The sequence below is a fragment of the Anoplopoma fimbria genome, chromosome 5, assembly GCF_027596085.1.
Source record: "Anoplopoma fimbria isolate UVic2021 breed Golden Eagle Sablefish chromosome 5, Afim_UVic_2022, whole genome shotgun sequence".
Classification (NCBI taxonomy): Eukaryota; Metazoa; Chordata; class Actinopteri; order Perciformes; family Anoplopomatidae; genus Anoplopoma; species Anoplopoma fimbria.
In genome coordinates, this window is record NC_072453.1 from 17804922 (window position 1) to 17816921 (window position 12000).

General features: G+C 39.6%; 2 protein-coding genes across 2 annotated transcripts; one reads left to right on the forward strand and one right to left on the reverse strand.

The window, feature by feature from the left end:
- The first annotated feature begins 1816 nt into the window (after positions 1 to 1816).
- On the forward strand, positions 1817 to 5785 carry timm23a (translocase of inner mitochondrial membrane 23 homolog a (yeast)). Its single transcript, XM_054599043.1, has 7 exons — positions 1817 to 2191; positions 2309 to 2367; positions 2582 to 2675; positions 3676 to 3760; positions 3861 to 3919; positions 4154 to 4264; positions 4984 to 5785. Exons 1-7 carry the CDS (start codon positions 2089 to 2091, stop codon positions 5106 to 5108), a joined length of 636 nt encoding a protein of 211 aa, XP_054455018.1. The 5' UTR covers positions 1817 to 2088; the 3' UTR covers positions 5109 to 5785.
- A 130-nt stretch (positions 5786 to 5915) lies between these two features.
- Positions 5916 to 8256, reverse strand: zgc:112285 (uncharacterized protein LOC561476 homolog). The gene is made up of 6 exons (XM_054599428.1): positions 8101 to 8256; positions 7865 to 7974; positions 7112 to 7206; positions 6715 to 6995; positions 6341 to 6504; positions 5916 to 6248 (listed from the first exon to the last, which is right to left on the reverse strand). Exons 1-6 carry the CDS (start codon positions 8234 to 8236, stop codon positions 6069 to 6071), a joined length of 966 nt encoding a protein of 321 aa, XP_054455403.1. The 5' UTR covers positions 8237 to 8256; the 3' UTR covers positions 5916 to 6068.
- Between the last annotated feature and the right edge of the window lie 3744 nt (positions 8257 to 12000).

Sequence of the window (12000 nt, forward strand, 5' to 3'; positions counted from 1 at the left end):
ATATGATTTCATATATTGTATTTTATAATACATGTATATGTATGTACAGGTGGAAAGCAACAGGGTACATTTACTCAAGTACTTGGCTTAAGTAAAACTTTACAGTACTTAACTTGTGTTTTACATTGTATGCTCTTTATTTCACTTATTTGGCATCTAGATCTATTTACTTGACAGATTCATGTGAGTTCATAAAATGTTTCTAAAGGAGCCCAAGTATATTTCTGTGATAGTACTTCTGTACTTTTAAGTAAGAAGTAGATAAGTAAATATTTTTTCAATTTAATTTGAGTGTTTTTACTTTAGACATAAATCAAGGATTTGTACATGCTTTTTGTGAATTCATTGAAGTAGATAAGTAAATATTTTTTCAATTTAATTTGAGTGTTTTTACTTTAGACATAAATCAAGGATTTGTATGCATGCATTTTTTTTGTAAATTCATTGTTCAATATATATATATATTTTTAATTGTAATTTCCCCATTGTGGGACTAATAAAGGCTTAATTATTATTATTATTATTATTATTATTATTATGCTTTTTTGTAAATTAATTGTTCAACATATATATATATATATTTTAATTTGAGTGTTTTTACTTTATGATTGTTACATTTACTTTGGTCCTTCTTTCATTACTATTCATATGTTTATATGTGCAACTGTTAATATGTTTATTTATCAAAATAAAACGTCATGAATTGTTTTTCTCTCTTCTTCTTCTGGAGTCACTTTTGTAATGTCCTAGCCGTAAACCGATCCCGGATCTGTCGTAAAGTCATAGGGCTTACAAACGTAATAAAACGGATTTCGAATATTTTTTTTCTCCTTTAAATCAGCTATAGTATTGAAATCATGAATTTAAATTGATGTTTGTTACAGTATTTTATGTTTTTTTATTGTGTTTTCCACATGTCGTAATATATTTTGTTGACGTAACGACAGCTCAGCGGCAGTTTCGCTTTACGGCAGAGCAATGTCGACCCTCGTTCAATATATATATATTTTTTTTAATTTGAGTGTTTTTACTTTATGATTGTTACATTTACTTTGGTCCTTCTTTCATTAATATTCATATGTTTATATGTGCAACTGTTAATATGTTTATGTATCAAAATAAAACGTCATGAACTGGTTTTCTCTCTTCTTCTTCTGGAGTCTCTTTTGTAATGTCCTAGCCGTAAACCGATCCCGGATCTGTGGAGGTGTCGTAAAGTCATAGGGCTTACAAACGTAATCAAAACGTATATTATATATTTATTTTTCTCCTTTAAATCAGCTATAGTATTGAAATCATGAATTTAAATTGATGTTTGTTACAGTATTTTATGTTTTTTATTGTGTTTTCCACAAATACATTTTTGTTGACGTAACGACAGCTCAGCGGCAGTTTCGCTTTACGGCAGAGCAATGTCGACCCTCGTTCAATATATAAAATATATTATATATATATATATATATTAATTTGAGTGTTTTTACTTTATGATTGTTACATTTACTTGGATCCTTCTTTCATTACTATTCATATGTTTATATGTGCAACTGTTAATATGTTTATGTATCAAAATAAAACGTCATGAATTGGTTTTCTCTCTTCTTCCGGAGTCTCATTTGTAATGTCCTAGCCGTAAACCGATCCCGGATCTGTCGTAAAGTCATATGGCTTACAAACGTAATCAAAACGTATATTATATATATATTTTTCTCCTTTAAATCAGCTATAGTGTTGAAATAATGCATTTAAATTGATGTTTATTACAGTATTTTATGTTCTTTTATTGTGTTTTCCACAAATACATTTCTGTTGACGTAACGACAGCTCAGCGTCACTCGTCGCTTTACGGCAGAGCGTGTGTGCTGGAGGTCAGACGGCTAGCTCCGCAGTCTGTGACGAAACGCCCGTGTTTCCGCCTGTAAACTCTCTCCAGATTCACGTCACACACTAACAGGAACGCGTCTGTGTGTGTCGGTGAATCTGGGCGTCTGTCGTTGATCAGTTTAATTGGATTTCGAGTATTTCGACATAGCTAGCTCCTGTTAGCCACATCGGCTAGGAACCACGTGACCCTGTGGAGCCTCTGCAGCCATGGACAGCAGCTCCCAGTCTGGGGGGAATAAAGGGGGCATGGGGGGTCTCTTTGGAGGGGGGGCACCTGAATACTCCAACACAGAGCTGGCTGGGGTTCCCTGTAAGCTTCCACATTAACTTCATAACATAAAAGCATTGCAAATACATATATAATGTATAATAATGTATATATAAATGTAACAAATGATCTAATGTTTCTGTTGTGATGTGATTTCAGTGACTGGAATGAGTCCTCTGTCCCCTTACCTCAATGTGGACCCTCGTTACCTGGTCCAGGTGAGTGTAGCTGGAATGTGTCTTCATGTGTAATGTAATGTAATGTGAGTGTGTGTGTGTAATGTACTATAATGTAATGTAATGTACGATAATGTAATGTAATGTAGTGTACTATAATGTGATGTAATGTAATGTACTATAATGTGATGTAATATAATGTACTATAATGTAATGTGTGTTTCTGACTGTAACATCTGCTGATCTTCTGTTTCAGGACACAGATGAGTTTATTCTGCCCACAGGCGCCAGTAAAACCAGAGGGAGGTTTGAACTGGCTTTCTTTACCATTGGAGGGTCCTGCATGACAGGTGAGAGACCAGTAACACCTGCGACATCATAGTGTCACACTATTTCCTGGTTATTTGTATTTGTGACAAATGAGAGTAACATACTTGTGCTGTATATGTCAGAAGTATGTGGACATTCTCTCCTACTGAAGTGAAATATGGTAAATGGACTGTATTTGTATAGCGCTTTTCTAGTCTTCCGACCACTCAAAGTGCTTTTACATTACATATCATTCATTACATTACATTACATTACAGTCATTTAGCAGATGTTTTTATCCAAAGCGACTTACAATAAGTGTATTCAACATAGGTATTCAAGAGAACTACTAGTCACCAGAAGTCATAAGTGCATCTCCTTTCTTACACAAGCATCTAAGAGCATAAACCAGAGCAAAAGTACAGAAACAAACTAATACGAATACAGTAAGTAAGGAAGGCTCAGGGTAGTACTTCTTGAAGATTCACCCATTCACACCCTGATGACGGGCTACCATGCAAGGTGACACCTGCACATCAGGACTTTAAGTCTATCTAACATTCATACAACATCCACACACCGATGGCGCAGCCTTCAGGAGCAACTTAACAAGGGTTAAGTGTCTTGCCCAAGGACACATGGACATGGACTGGGGATCGAACCGCTGATCCTCTGATTGTAGGACGACCCTGCTCTCCACTGCAATGATACACAAAGCAAGCTCCATAAAGAACGGATTTTCTTTGAGTCTGGTTTGGAAGAAGCCTTTACATCAATATCCAACAATTGAAGAATGAGCTGGGATGTCGACTGGGATCCATGAACTCTGACCCAACACCAGTGGCTGACCTCACTAATGCCCTTGTTACTGAATGGGAGCAAATCCCTTCAGCCATGCTCCAAAAATAGTGCGAAAACCTTCCTAGAAAAGTAGAGGTTGTTACAGCAGCAGATCATGTCTCATGGTTTGGGAATAACGTGTTAAGAAGTCTGCGTAACGACTGTTTTAACCGAATATCTCACTCTTTGTTTTGACTCTAGGAGCAGCATTTGGAGCTGTAAATGGTCTCAGAATGAGCTTAAAGGAGACTAGAGGCATGGGATGGTCCAAACCTCGTAATGTACAGTAAGTATGGAGACAGAGTTCAGTAAACCAGTTGTATTATTCCTGTTATTACACCTAGATCTCTTGAGCTGTCCTCTAAATGTTAGCTTTCTCTCCCCAGGATTCTCAACATGGTGACCAGACAGGGTGCCTCATGGGCCAACTCTCTGGGCTCTGTTGGTAAGACCATAATAACGTAGCTCATAAAATAATCTTAACTAGTATATTCACTAAATTCATGGATAAAAATCACTTTGCAACATGCAAGAAAGCATTATCTATTCAAATGTATAATATGACTGGACTTTTAAGGATTTTGTTAAGTTCATTTTCAAGATTCTCTCTTTTGAATGACTTGACTGTTGTGTAAGAGAGTAAAACTGTGTTGTTGTTGTTTTGTCTCTGCCATTGCAGCCTTGCTGTACAGTGTTTTTGGTGTGGCGATAGAGAAGGCCAGAGGAGCAGAGGACGACATCAACACAGTGGCTGCTGGGACGCTAACTGGGATGCTCTTTAAATCAGGCAGTAAGTGTCTTTTCTGCTTTTATATCTGCCATTACTTTGTAGTGTTTTTGACTTTAACCTGAGAGTGTTTGCAGATGTGTTTTAATGAGGGGAAGTAAACTGGATGTAACATTTATTGCATCTCCATATGAAATCCAGATCCATAGGTTAAGACTTCAAATGACTGGTTTTGTTTGACCTACAGTCCAATTTCCAAAGATTTAAATTTTACAATGATATAAAGAGAGAAAAGCTGCAAATCCTCACATTTGAGAAGCTGACACTAGAGATTGTTAAGCATTTTTGCTCAATAAATTATAAAATAATGTTGTTGATTAAATTTCAGTCAATGTACTAATTGATTTATTGTCTAATAACCATGTGATGCGACATAAAGAGCCTTTTTGTTTGATTAAAGGGGTAAATACTTAATTGTTACACGCTGTTATCAAGTTTATGCTGTAACAGAAATTGTAATTTCACCACTTCTATATTTTTATATTTATCTTATTTTATTTAAATTATCTGTATCACATTGTGACATTCAAAGGGCAGTATAATAAACATTTATTGGAAAGGAGACGTGTTTGAGGGTTGATAAATTAGCTTACACCTTCTGTAGTATTTCTGTTGAACCGCAGCCGTCTGGTACTTTAAAGTATTTAAATAAGAATTATTTCTTGAAGCTGCTGTTGGACAGATGTTTTTTTGCTGATTCTGACATTACTGTGTGTTTGCAGGTGGCCTAAGGGGTGTAGCCCGAGGAGGCCTGGCTGGTTTAGCCTTGTCTGGTGCCTACGCTCTCTACAGCAACTGGGACCACCTCACAGGCTCCTCCTCCTCTTCATCCTCCAGGCTCTATTAACCCTCTACCCCACTCATCTGCTTCTACATTAGGGCCAAATATCACACAGCCTTTAACGACAGCGCTAAGAGGGATTAGACTCTGGTGTGAAGTGTGGGTCAGTACCAGTTCTGCTGGTTCCCTCCTGTAGCCTCTTTCTTTTCCAGGAGCACTCTTGGGGAAGTAAATGAAAAAGAAGATTGGACTGAATTCCACTGGAAATCTGGATTTAGACCGTCCTATAACACCCTCTCTTCATTTGTCTCTTATCATCTGATCAGTAATGAGAAGACGCCGTGAGGATGTTTCATATAGATGTGTCATTTGTTATATCATTGTTTATGGGGGACTTGTTAGTCTTCTTTAATTCCAAGTTTTGAAATCAATGAACCCATGATATTTGGGTTGAAAGAGCCAATTTATAAGATGACATCTGGTGTGTGTGGCTCACCAGATGAATGTACTGATTCTGGACTGAAGGACTTTTCTTTAGCAGAAGAGCAAAGAGATTTTCAACTACGATCCACAAACGCAGAACTAAGCCTTATGTTCGGCTCTACTCTCGTATTTATTAAAGTGTATCTGAAGTTGTTTTTGTGTTTCTTTGCCAGAATAAATCACTGTAAAGCTTTTTATGTGTCTCCATCAAACCCGCTGTATAAAAACAATATTAAAGAAATGGGAAATGTTGACAAAGATTTTTGCCTTTAACCAATTTTATTGCGTAAATGTAGACTGGAAGTCAAAGGTCATGAGTCGTGTATTCTATGCTGTGCTCTGCCAGAACTTTCTGCTGTTTTTAAAACCAGAGTAGTGCATAGTGCAGAATAAAATATAGTGTTAGAAAATAATTTCACATTCAGAACGTGTATTTAAATGTTGAAGCTGTTGTTGAATGAACTGTGAGACTTTTAGAAGAACAGGTTGCCGTCGGACATAAAACAGAGCAGAGCTTATGTTTGCTGTCAGCGCTGAGTCATCTTAGTGCAGGAAGAAGTCCCTGATGCGCGTGGCCTCGATCCAGGGGATGTAGGCGGCGGTGCGGGTGAAAACGCTGGGTTTGTTCTCCACGGTGCAGCCGATGGGGCCGAAGCTCACCACGCCGTGAACCTCCCACTGGTCCTGCCCCTGCTGGCACAGCAGAGGACCGCCAGAGTCGCCCTGGGAGAGGAATGAGGAGAGAGATTGGTCGTGAGGTAAAAAAAAATAATTCTCACTTTTATCTCAAAACTGTCTGTAAATCTCAGTCCTACCTGGCAGGCAGCAGGCGGACCCTCAGTGTCCCTGAACCCGGCACAGATCATGGAGTCTCGGACGCGGTCGCCCCAGAATTTCTTCTGCCGGCAGGTCTTGTAGTCGATGATGGGCAGGCGGGCTTGATTCAGGGCTTCTGCGAGAGACACATTCTCCTTCCCGCCTGAAATGTGTTCAAGAAGAAGAATTTAAATTTAAAACCGCCTTTTTATCCACGCCAGTAAGACTGAAAATCTCCACAACAGGTAGCTCCCACATTTTGTTCACCGATTCCTGATCCCCAGAGGATGAATCCTATTGATTCACAGGCTTTTTCCTCAGTGGATCAAATGACTTTTCCCCTTCTCATTGACATCCCCTCTCCTCCACTCACCCCGGGTGTCTCCCCAGCCTGTGACCCAGCAGTAGTGTCCAGGATTGAGGCTGGTCTGCTTGCGCGGCAGGCAGGCGTAGCGGATGAAGTTAGACGGGACGATGTCGGTGGCAGCCTTCACCAGGGCGATGTCGTAGTCCAGCTCGCTGTGAGCCGGGTAGCGGAAGTTCTCATGCCGGTAGATTCTCTTCACGGGGAAAGTCCTCTCCGCCATCTCTGAGCGCTTCAGTTGATGCTTCCCCAGGACGATCCTCCAGCTCCCAGCATCCTCGGCTTTACCTCTGATAGGCCAAAAGAAATGTTAAAGCAAGGCCTTTGTGGTTCTTATTATTTGTTTTTTCACAAAAAACATTCAAATCACACCTAAATCTGCTACTCTGTGCTAATGGTTTCTTACTTTTGGAAGCAGTGAGCGGCAGTAAGGACCCAGTTCTTGTGGATGAGAGTTCCTCCACAGACATGGATGTAATGTTTACTTCCCCTGGGACGAACCTACGAGAAACAACCAGACAGCCTGCTCAGTGACGAGACATTATCTGGTAACACTTTATAATAAGGTTACAAATCATATCTTTAGTTTTTATTTTTAATCTATGTTGGTGCAGAAAATTGTGGCTGAGATGGTTAGAAATCAAAACACAACTTCACCAGCAGATGATCAGAAATCTAGATACTGTTATGACCATGTACACAGTGAGAAGGTTTTTCATGTTCCATGTAAACATCATATGAATAGAATACTATCAAGATAAGGCTCAAAACTGGGATAGTGGAGCTACTAATGTAAGCACAAAAAGATTTTTACCTGACCTGAACGGTCAAGAGTTATTTAAAAAGCAACACGTGAGTCGATTTTCTCTGTTTTACATCCATTTAAATGGAATAGTTTTGCTGTTTTGGTGGTTTTGGACAGCTGGTCTGATAAAACAAGTAAATGGAAGGCATCACCTTGTCCTATAAGAGCTTTTCATGGGTATTTTTCACTATATTCTGAGGTTTTGAGCACTAAAAGGTTCATTTAAAACATCAATCAACATAAAGTGATCATGAAAATGATTGTTTGTCGCAGCCCTAGAAGGGATACGAATGTTCTTGAAGTCAATTCAAGACCTCCCAATACTGAACCGCACCAACACAAAGGCGGATTTACCTGCAGAGAGACCTGCCAGGGCCAGGAGTGAGGTCTGGCCTCGTTTCCAGACACAATCCTCTCAGCCATGTTGGGCTTGAAGTGAGCCATTCCACAGTCCCTCGGCCAGTCTAAGAGCAGAACAGAACAGAAGAAGTTCTTAAAACGCAGAGAACAGACATTCAAATCAAAAAATGTCAAAGTATGTTTTAACAGGAGCCTCGGAGATGTGTGTTTGTGCATGCGTTTGCCCTCACCCAGGTGGAGGAGCTTGTGCTGCGGCTGTCGTCCGGGGGTGAGCGTGTATGCAGCTGCAGGCAGAGATGCCTTGCTCAACAGCAGCGGCAGCAGCAGAGACAGAAGGAGCAGCAGAGGAGGTCCAGGTAGAGCCATCGTTTATCACAGAATCAAAGGCCGGCACATGTTCCACGCTATTTATACCAGGCAGCCATCGCACACAGGTGTACACATGCAGTACACACACACACACACACACAAACAGACACACACACAGTGCACGGACAATGAGTAGTGTCACAACAAAGGCCGAGCGCTGGATTGTTCTCCTGTAGCTGCGAGTTTCCACTGCCGCTGAGAAAAAGGGGATTTCTGGGAGTCCCATCAGCACTTTCACACACATATAGTATGCTCAAAGTACACCAACATGCACGCAGCACAAAGGCAACACAGCACTGTACACAAACATCGCATCATGTCACGTGACCTACAGCAGTGACATAGTGACCTGAACGTGACCTTTCCTCTGATATCACAAATCTCCACTATAGTTCATCCTGTGTAAACATGACTCGGTAGAAAATATGTTGTTACCGGTGTGTTTACCTTTACCAGAGATTTGGCTTGTTTGGATATTGTCTTTATTATGGTCACTTGTCAATCAAAACTGGGAGACAGAGGAGTCGACTGAGAGGAAAGTCTTGAAGCTTATGACCGATGTATATTGTTTTCAGCTTAGACGTTGGCTGATAAATAACAAGGAATGGCAGTAAAGATAACATACTTTTCATCATGGAGCACTCTAGCAGCATGGCTCTATGTTGGTCCACCATTTGATATCTCAACTATTTCATGGATTGGTGCAAAATGTTGTACAGACATTCATGATCCCCAAAGGATGAGCTTTAAAGGCACAGGTGTAGGATTTAGTGGCATCTCTATTCACTCCTCTCTTTCCAAAACTGAAATAACGTGAACCGCAGAGTACAAAACCTTAGAAACGCCTTATCTTGCCATAGCTTCACAGGTGGTAGAACTGCAGTGTCCTTCAGGTAACGTAAAAACACAAACGTAAAGCCAGTGTTTGGTACGTCCGATAAGAAGAGCACCCTCTACCTATGTAGATATAAAAGGCCCATTCTAACACAACAAACAAACACAACAAATCTTATGTTAAGATGATTATACACTAATGAATACATAGCTTTGAATACTACATTCCATTTCTGCTAATAGAGCCCCAGAATGCTACACACCGACCCTTTAAGTGAAATATATCGACTACTTTGGATGGATTGCAAGGAAATCTGGTACAGACATAAATGTTTCCTTCAGGATTATTTGTAATAACTTTGGTTTGTCATCATAAGGGCAAAATGTCAATGTGTCCAACACTTTGGTTTATGAAATAAAAGATCTGCAAAGCTAACTACATCAGCTTTAAGTGTATACCTTCTGTTTTGCGCTAATGCATGCTAACATGCTAAACTCATCAGACCATCAACCTCACAGAGCCCCTTGCTGGGCTGTAGACTCTTACTGTTGAGTCTTAATCCTACGATGTCCCGTCACAATTGTTAAACACATTAAAGGATAAACTCGGGCTAGAGTCGATTCATGCTGATTACAAAGAAACACATTTTTATTACTCTTTATAAACCGTTATATAGCATATTTACAGTTACTGGATGCTGACAGTTGTTTGGTGGAATGACTCACGACAGAAGAAATAGTATTTGGTGGATTATTCAGAGTGACAGCTGCTTTTATTTGACCTTAAAGCCGAGCAAATGAAACTAAATCGGATACAAGAGGGCAATGGAATATCTTTATGTAATTTTGTTGCATTGACCCTTTAAGACCAGAACAATTTATAGTAAAAATACATCAATGAAAAGCATTAGCAACCTTCATGCCCGCTCTACGCACATCTCTTAAAATATGACAACAATAACTGCAGTGGAAGCCGCTAGTGAGTGGAGCTTTTTTTTTTCTGTAGTGAATGAGAGAGAATGTGCCCGCTCATCTGAAAGGCAGCGCCTGAATGGTCAAACATCACCACCGCGGTTCACCAAGTTTACATGCAACTCAACTGTGTATGTTTTTTCCACAGCGGATGAGTGGAGCGAGTGTGGGACGTGTTTTTGGTGTTTTTAAACAACATAATCGGGCTGAGTCACCTCATGTGTAATTATCTATGTAAATATTTGAGAGTAAATCCTGACGTGTGCTTCCCTCATTAGTCCAGAGAAATAAATCATGTCAGGTTTAAAGATTCATGACAAACAAAGACTCAAAAGTGTGCAAAACCAAAAATCGCACAAATAGAAGTGGTGGCAGGAGTAAGAAGTATACAAGAATATTACTTAAATATGGAATTATTATCAGCTAAATGCAACTACAGTGTCACAGGATAAGGCATTTATTTTCCAGGTTATATAATTAGAAATATTATGTAATGTGTAAGCAGTATTCTGCTGAGGAGGCGGAACTAACTACTTTATATCCTGCTTAGTTACAGTGAATCATATTTGTTAAACACATTTTGTGTTTTGTGTTTAAACTCGAGCAAAATAACCATTAATTTATATAATGCTGTGGAGTATAATGTATAATATTTCCCTCTGAAATGTAATAAAGAGAGATCAAAGATGTATCTGCGTATGGCCGGTAGGTAACAAGACCTTGCAAGATATGTTCGAGGTCATCTAGTGTAATAATCATGAAATAAATCAAATTTAAAGGGTGATATTTGAGAGTATTAGTATTTTTAAAAAATCCAGTATTGGTCAGGCTCAAGTAAAGTACAAGTACATTAAAACTGTACTTATAATAATAATAATAATACCTTTTCAACTGCCATTATAAACAAAACATTGAGCATCTTCATGAAGAACAATAAAAATAAGTAAATAATATATTCTTTATAGAAATGATGGACACTTTAATTGCATATTTACAACAAGTAACCCTTTACTGTTTTTATTGATGTTTAGTTCAAGCATGTTTAGAAGAATAGTAGCTGTAAATAAAAAGACACAATACAAGATAACATTTAGTTTTTATCCTTAAAACATGCAGAGGACATTTCATTTTTAAGTTTCTTCAGGTTGTATTCCTTTCCAACCGCAACAAATTAGTGAGAGCAGCTTTTTCTGGACTTTTACCTCCAATAGAAATTAAACCCTCTCCATAAAAGTAGATCCTAATGAGTGGAGGAACAAGATTTCTAACATTTTATTTCCACCTTTTTTAACAAATGACAAAGAGAAAGTCCCCAAAACAGCAGGATAAACCTATATGAAAGTGAGGGCTGCTCCCAAAGTCAGTGAGTTTTTTTAGGAGTTAATTTGTGCAAACTGAGGACTTGATTGTAGATATAGATCATAGATAATCAGATTAGTCTCCTGGATCAGTCATCTGCCTTGCTGGAGCCTCCACACCACCCAGGCTTCTTCAGTGACCTGATCACACTCTTCTTGTGTCCACTCCCACTGGACGGTGATTTGGGATAGTTGGTGCCTTCCTCTCCGTACACCTCATCATCTTCTTTTGCATAAGCCGCCTCTGCTCTGCTTATTCTACGAACAGCTACCACCTTTTTCCCTCTGCCTTCCTCCTCCTCAAACTCCCTCCTCACTCCGTTTTCCTCCGAGATCTCCTCACTCTCGCCCTCCGTAGAAGTCGAGGTAATGATCATCACAGGCAGATGAAGATCTGGAGCAATGGCCTTCACCACGTTCGATATGAGAGGAGGCTTCGGGGCTTTCTTCTTCTTCGAGGTACGTCTCGGCGTTTGGGGGCTGTTCTGGAGCTCCAGATGTTTCCGTATGGCCGAGCTCAGCTCCTCTGGGTCCAGCGATGCTCCGTGAACGTCCCATGTCATCCCTTCCTCGTCCCACTGCACCTGCTTCATGCTG

Coding starts and splice junctions, on each gene's coding strand:
- zgc:112285 (XM_054599428.1), bottom strand. CDS start 8,236: ATGGCTCTACCTGGACCTCCTCTGCTGCTCCTTCTGTCTCTGCTGCTG. Junction 6,996..7,111: donor GCCGCTCACTGCTTCCAAAA/GTAAGAAACCAT, acceptor TTGGCCTATCAG/AGGTAAAGCCGAGGATGCTG. Junction 6,505..6,714: donor AGGCTGGGGAGACACCCGGG/GTGAGTGGAGGA, acceptor AACACATTTCAG/GCGGGAAGGAGAATGTGTCT.
- timm23a (XM_054599043.1), top strand. CDS start 2,089: ATGGACAGCAGCTCCCAGTCTGGGGGGAATAAAGGGGGCATGGGGGGT. Junction 2,192..2,308: donor AGAGCTGGCTGGGGTTCCCT/GTAAGCTTCCAC, acceptor ATGTGATTTCAG/TGACTGGAATGAGTCCTCTG. Junction 2,368..2,581: donor ACCCTCGTTACCTGGTCCAG/GTGAGTGTAGCT, acceptor CTTCTGTTTCAG/GACACAGATGAGTTTATTCT.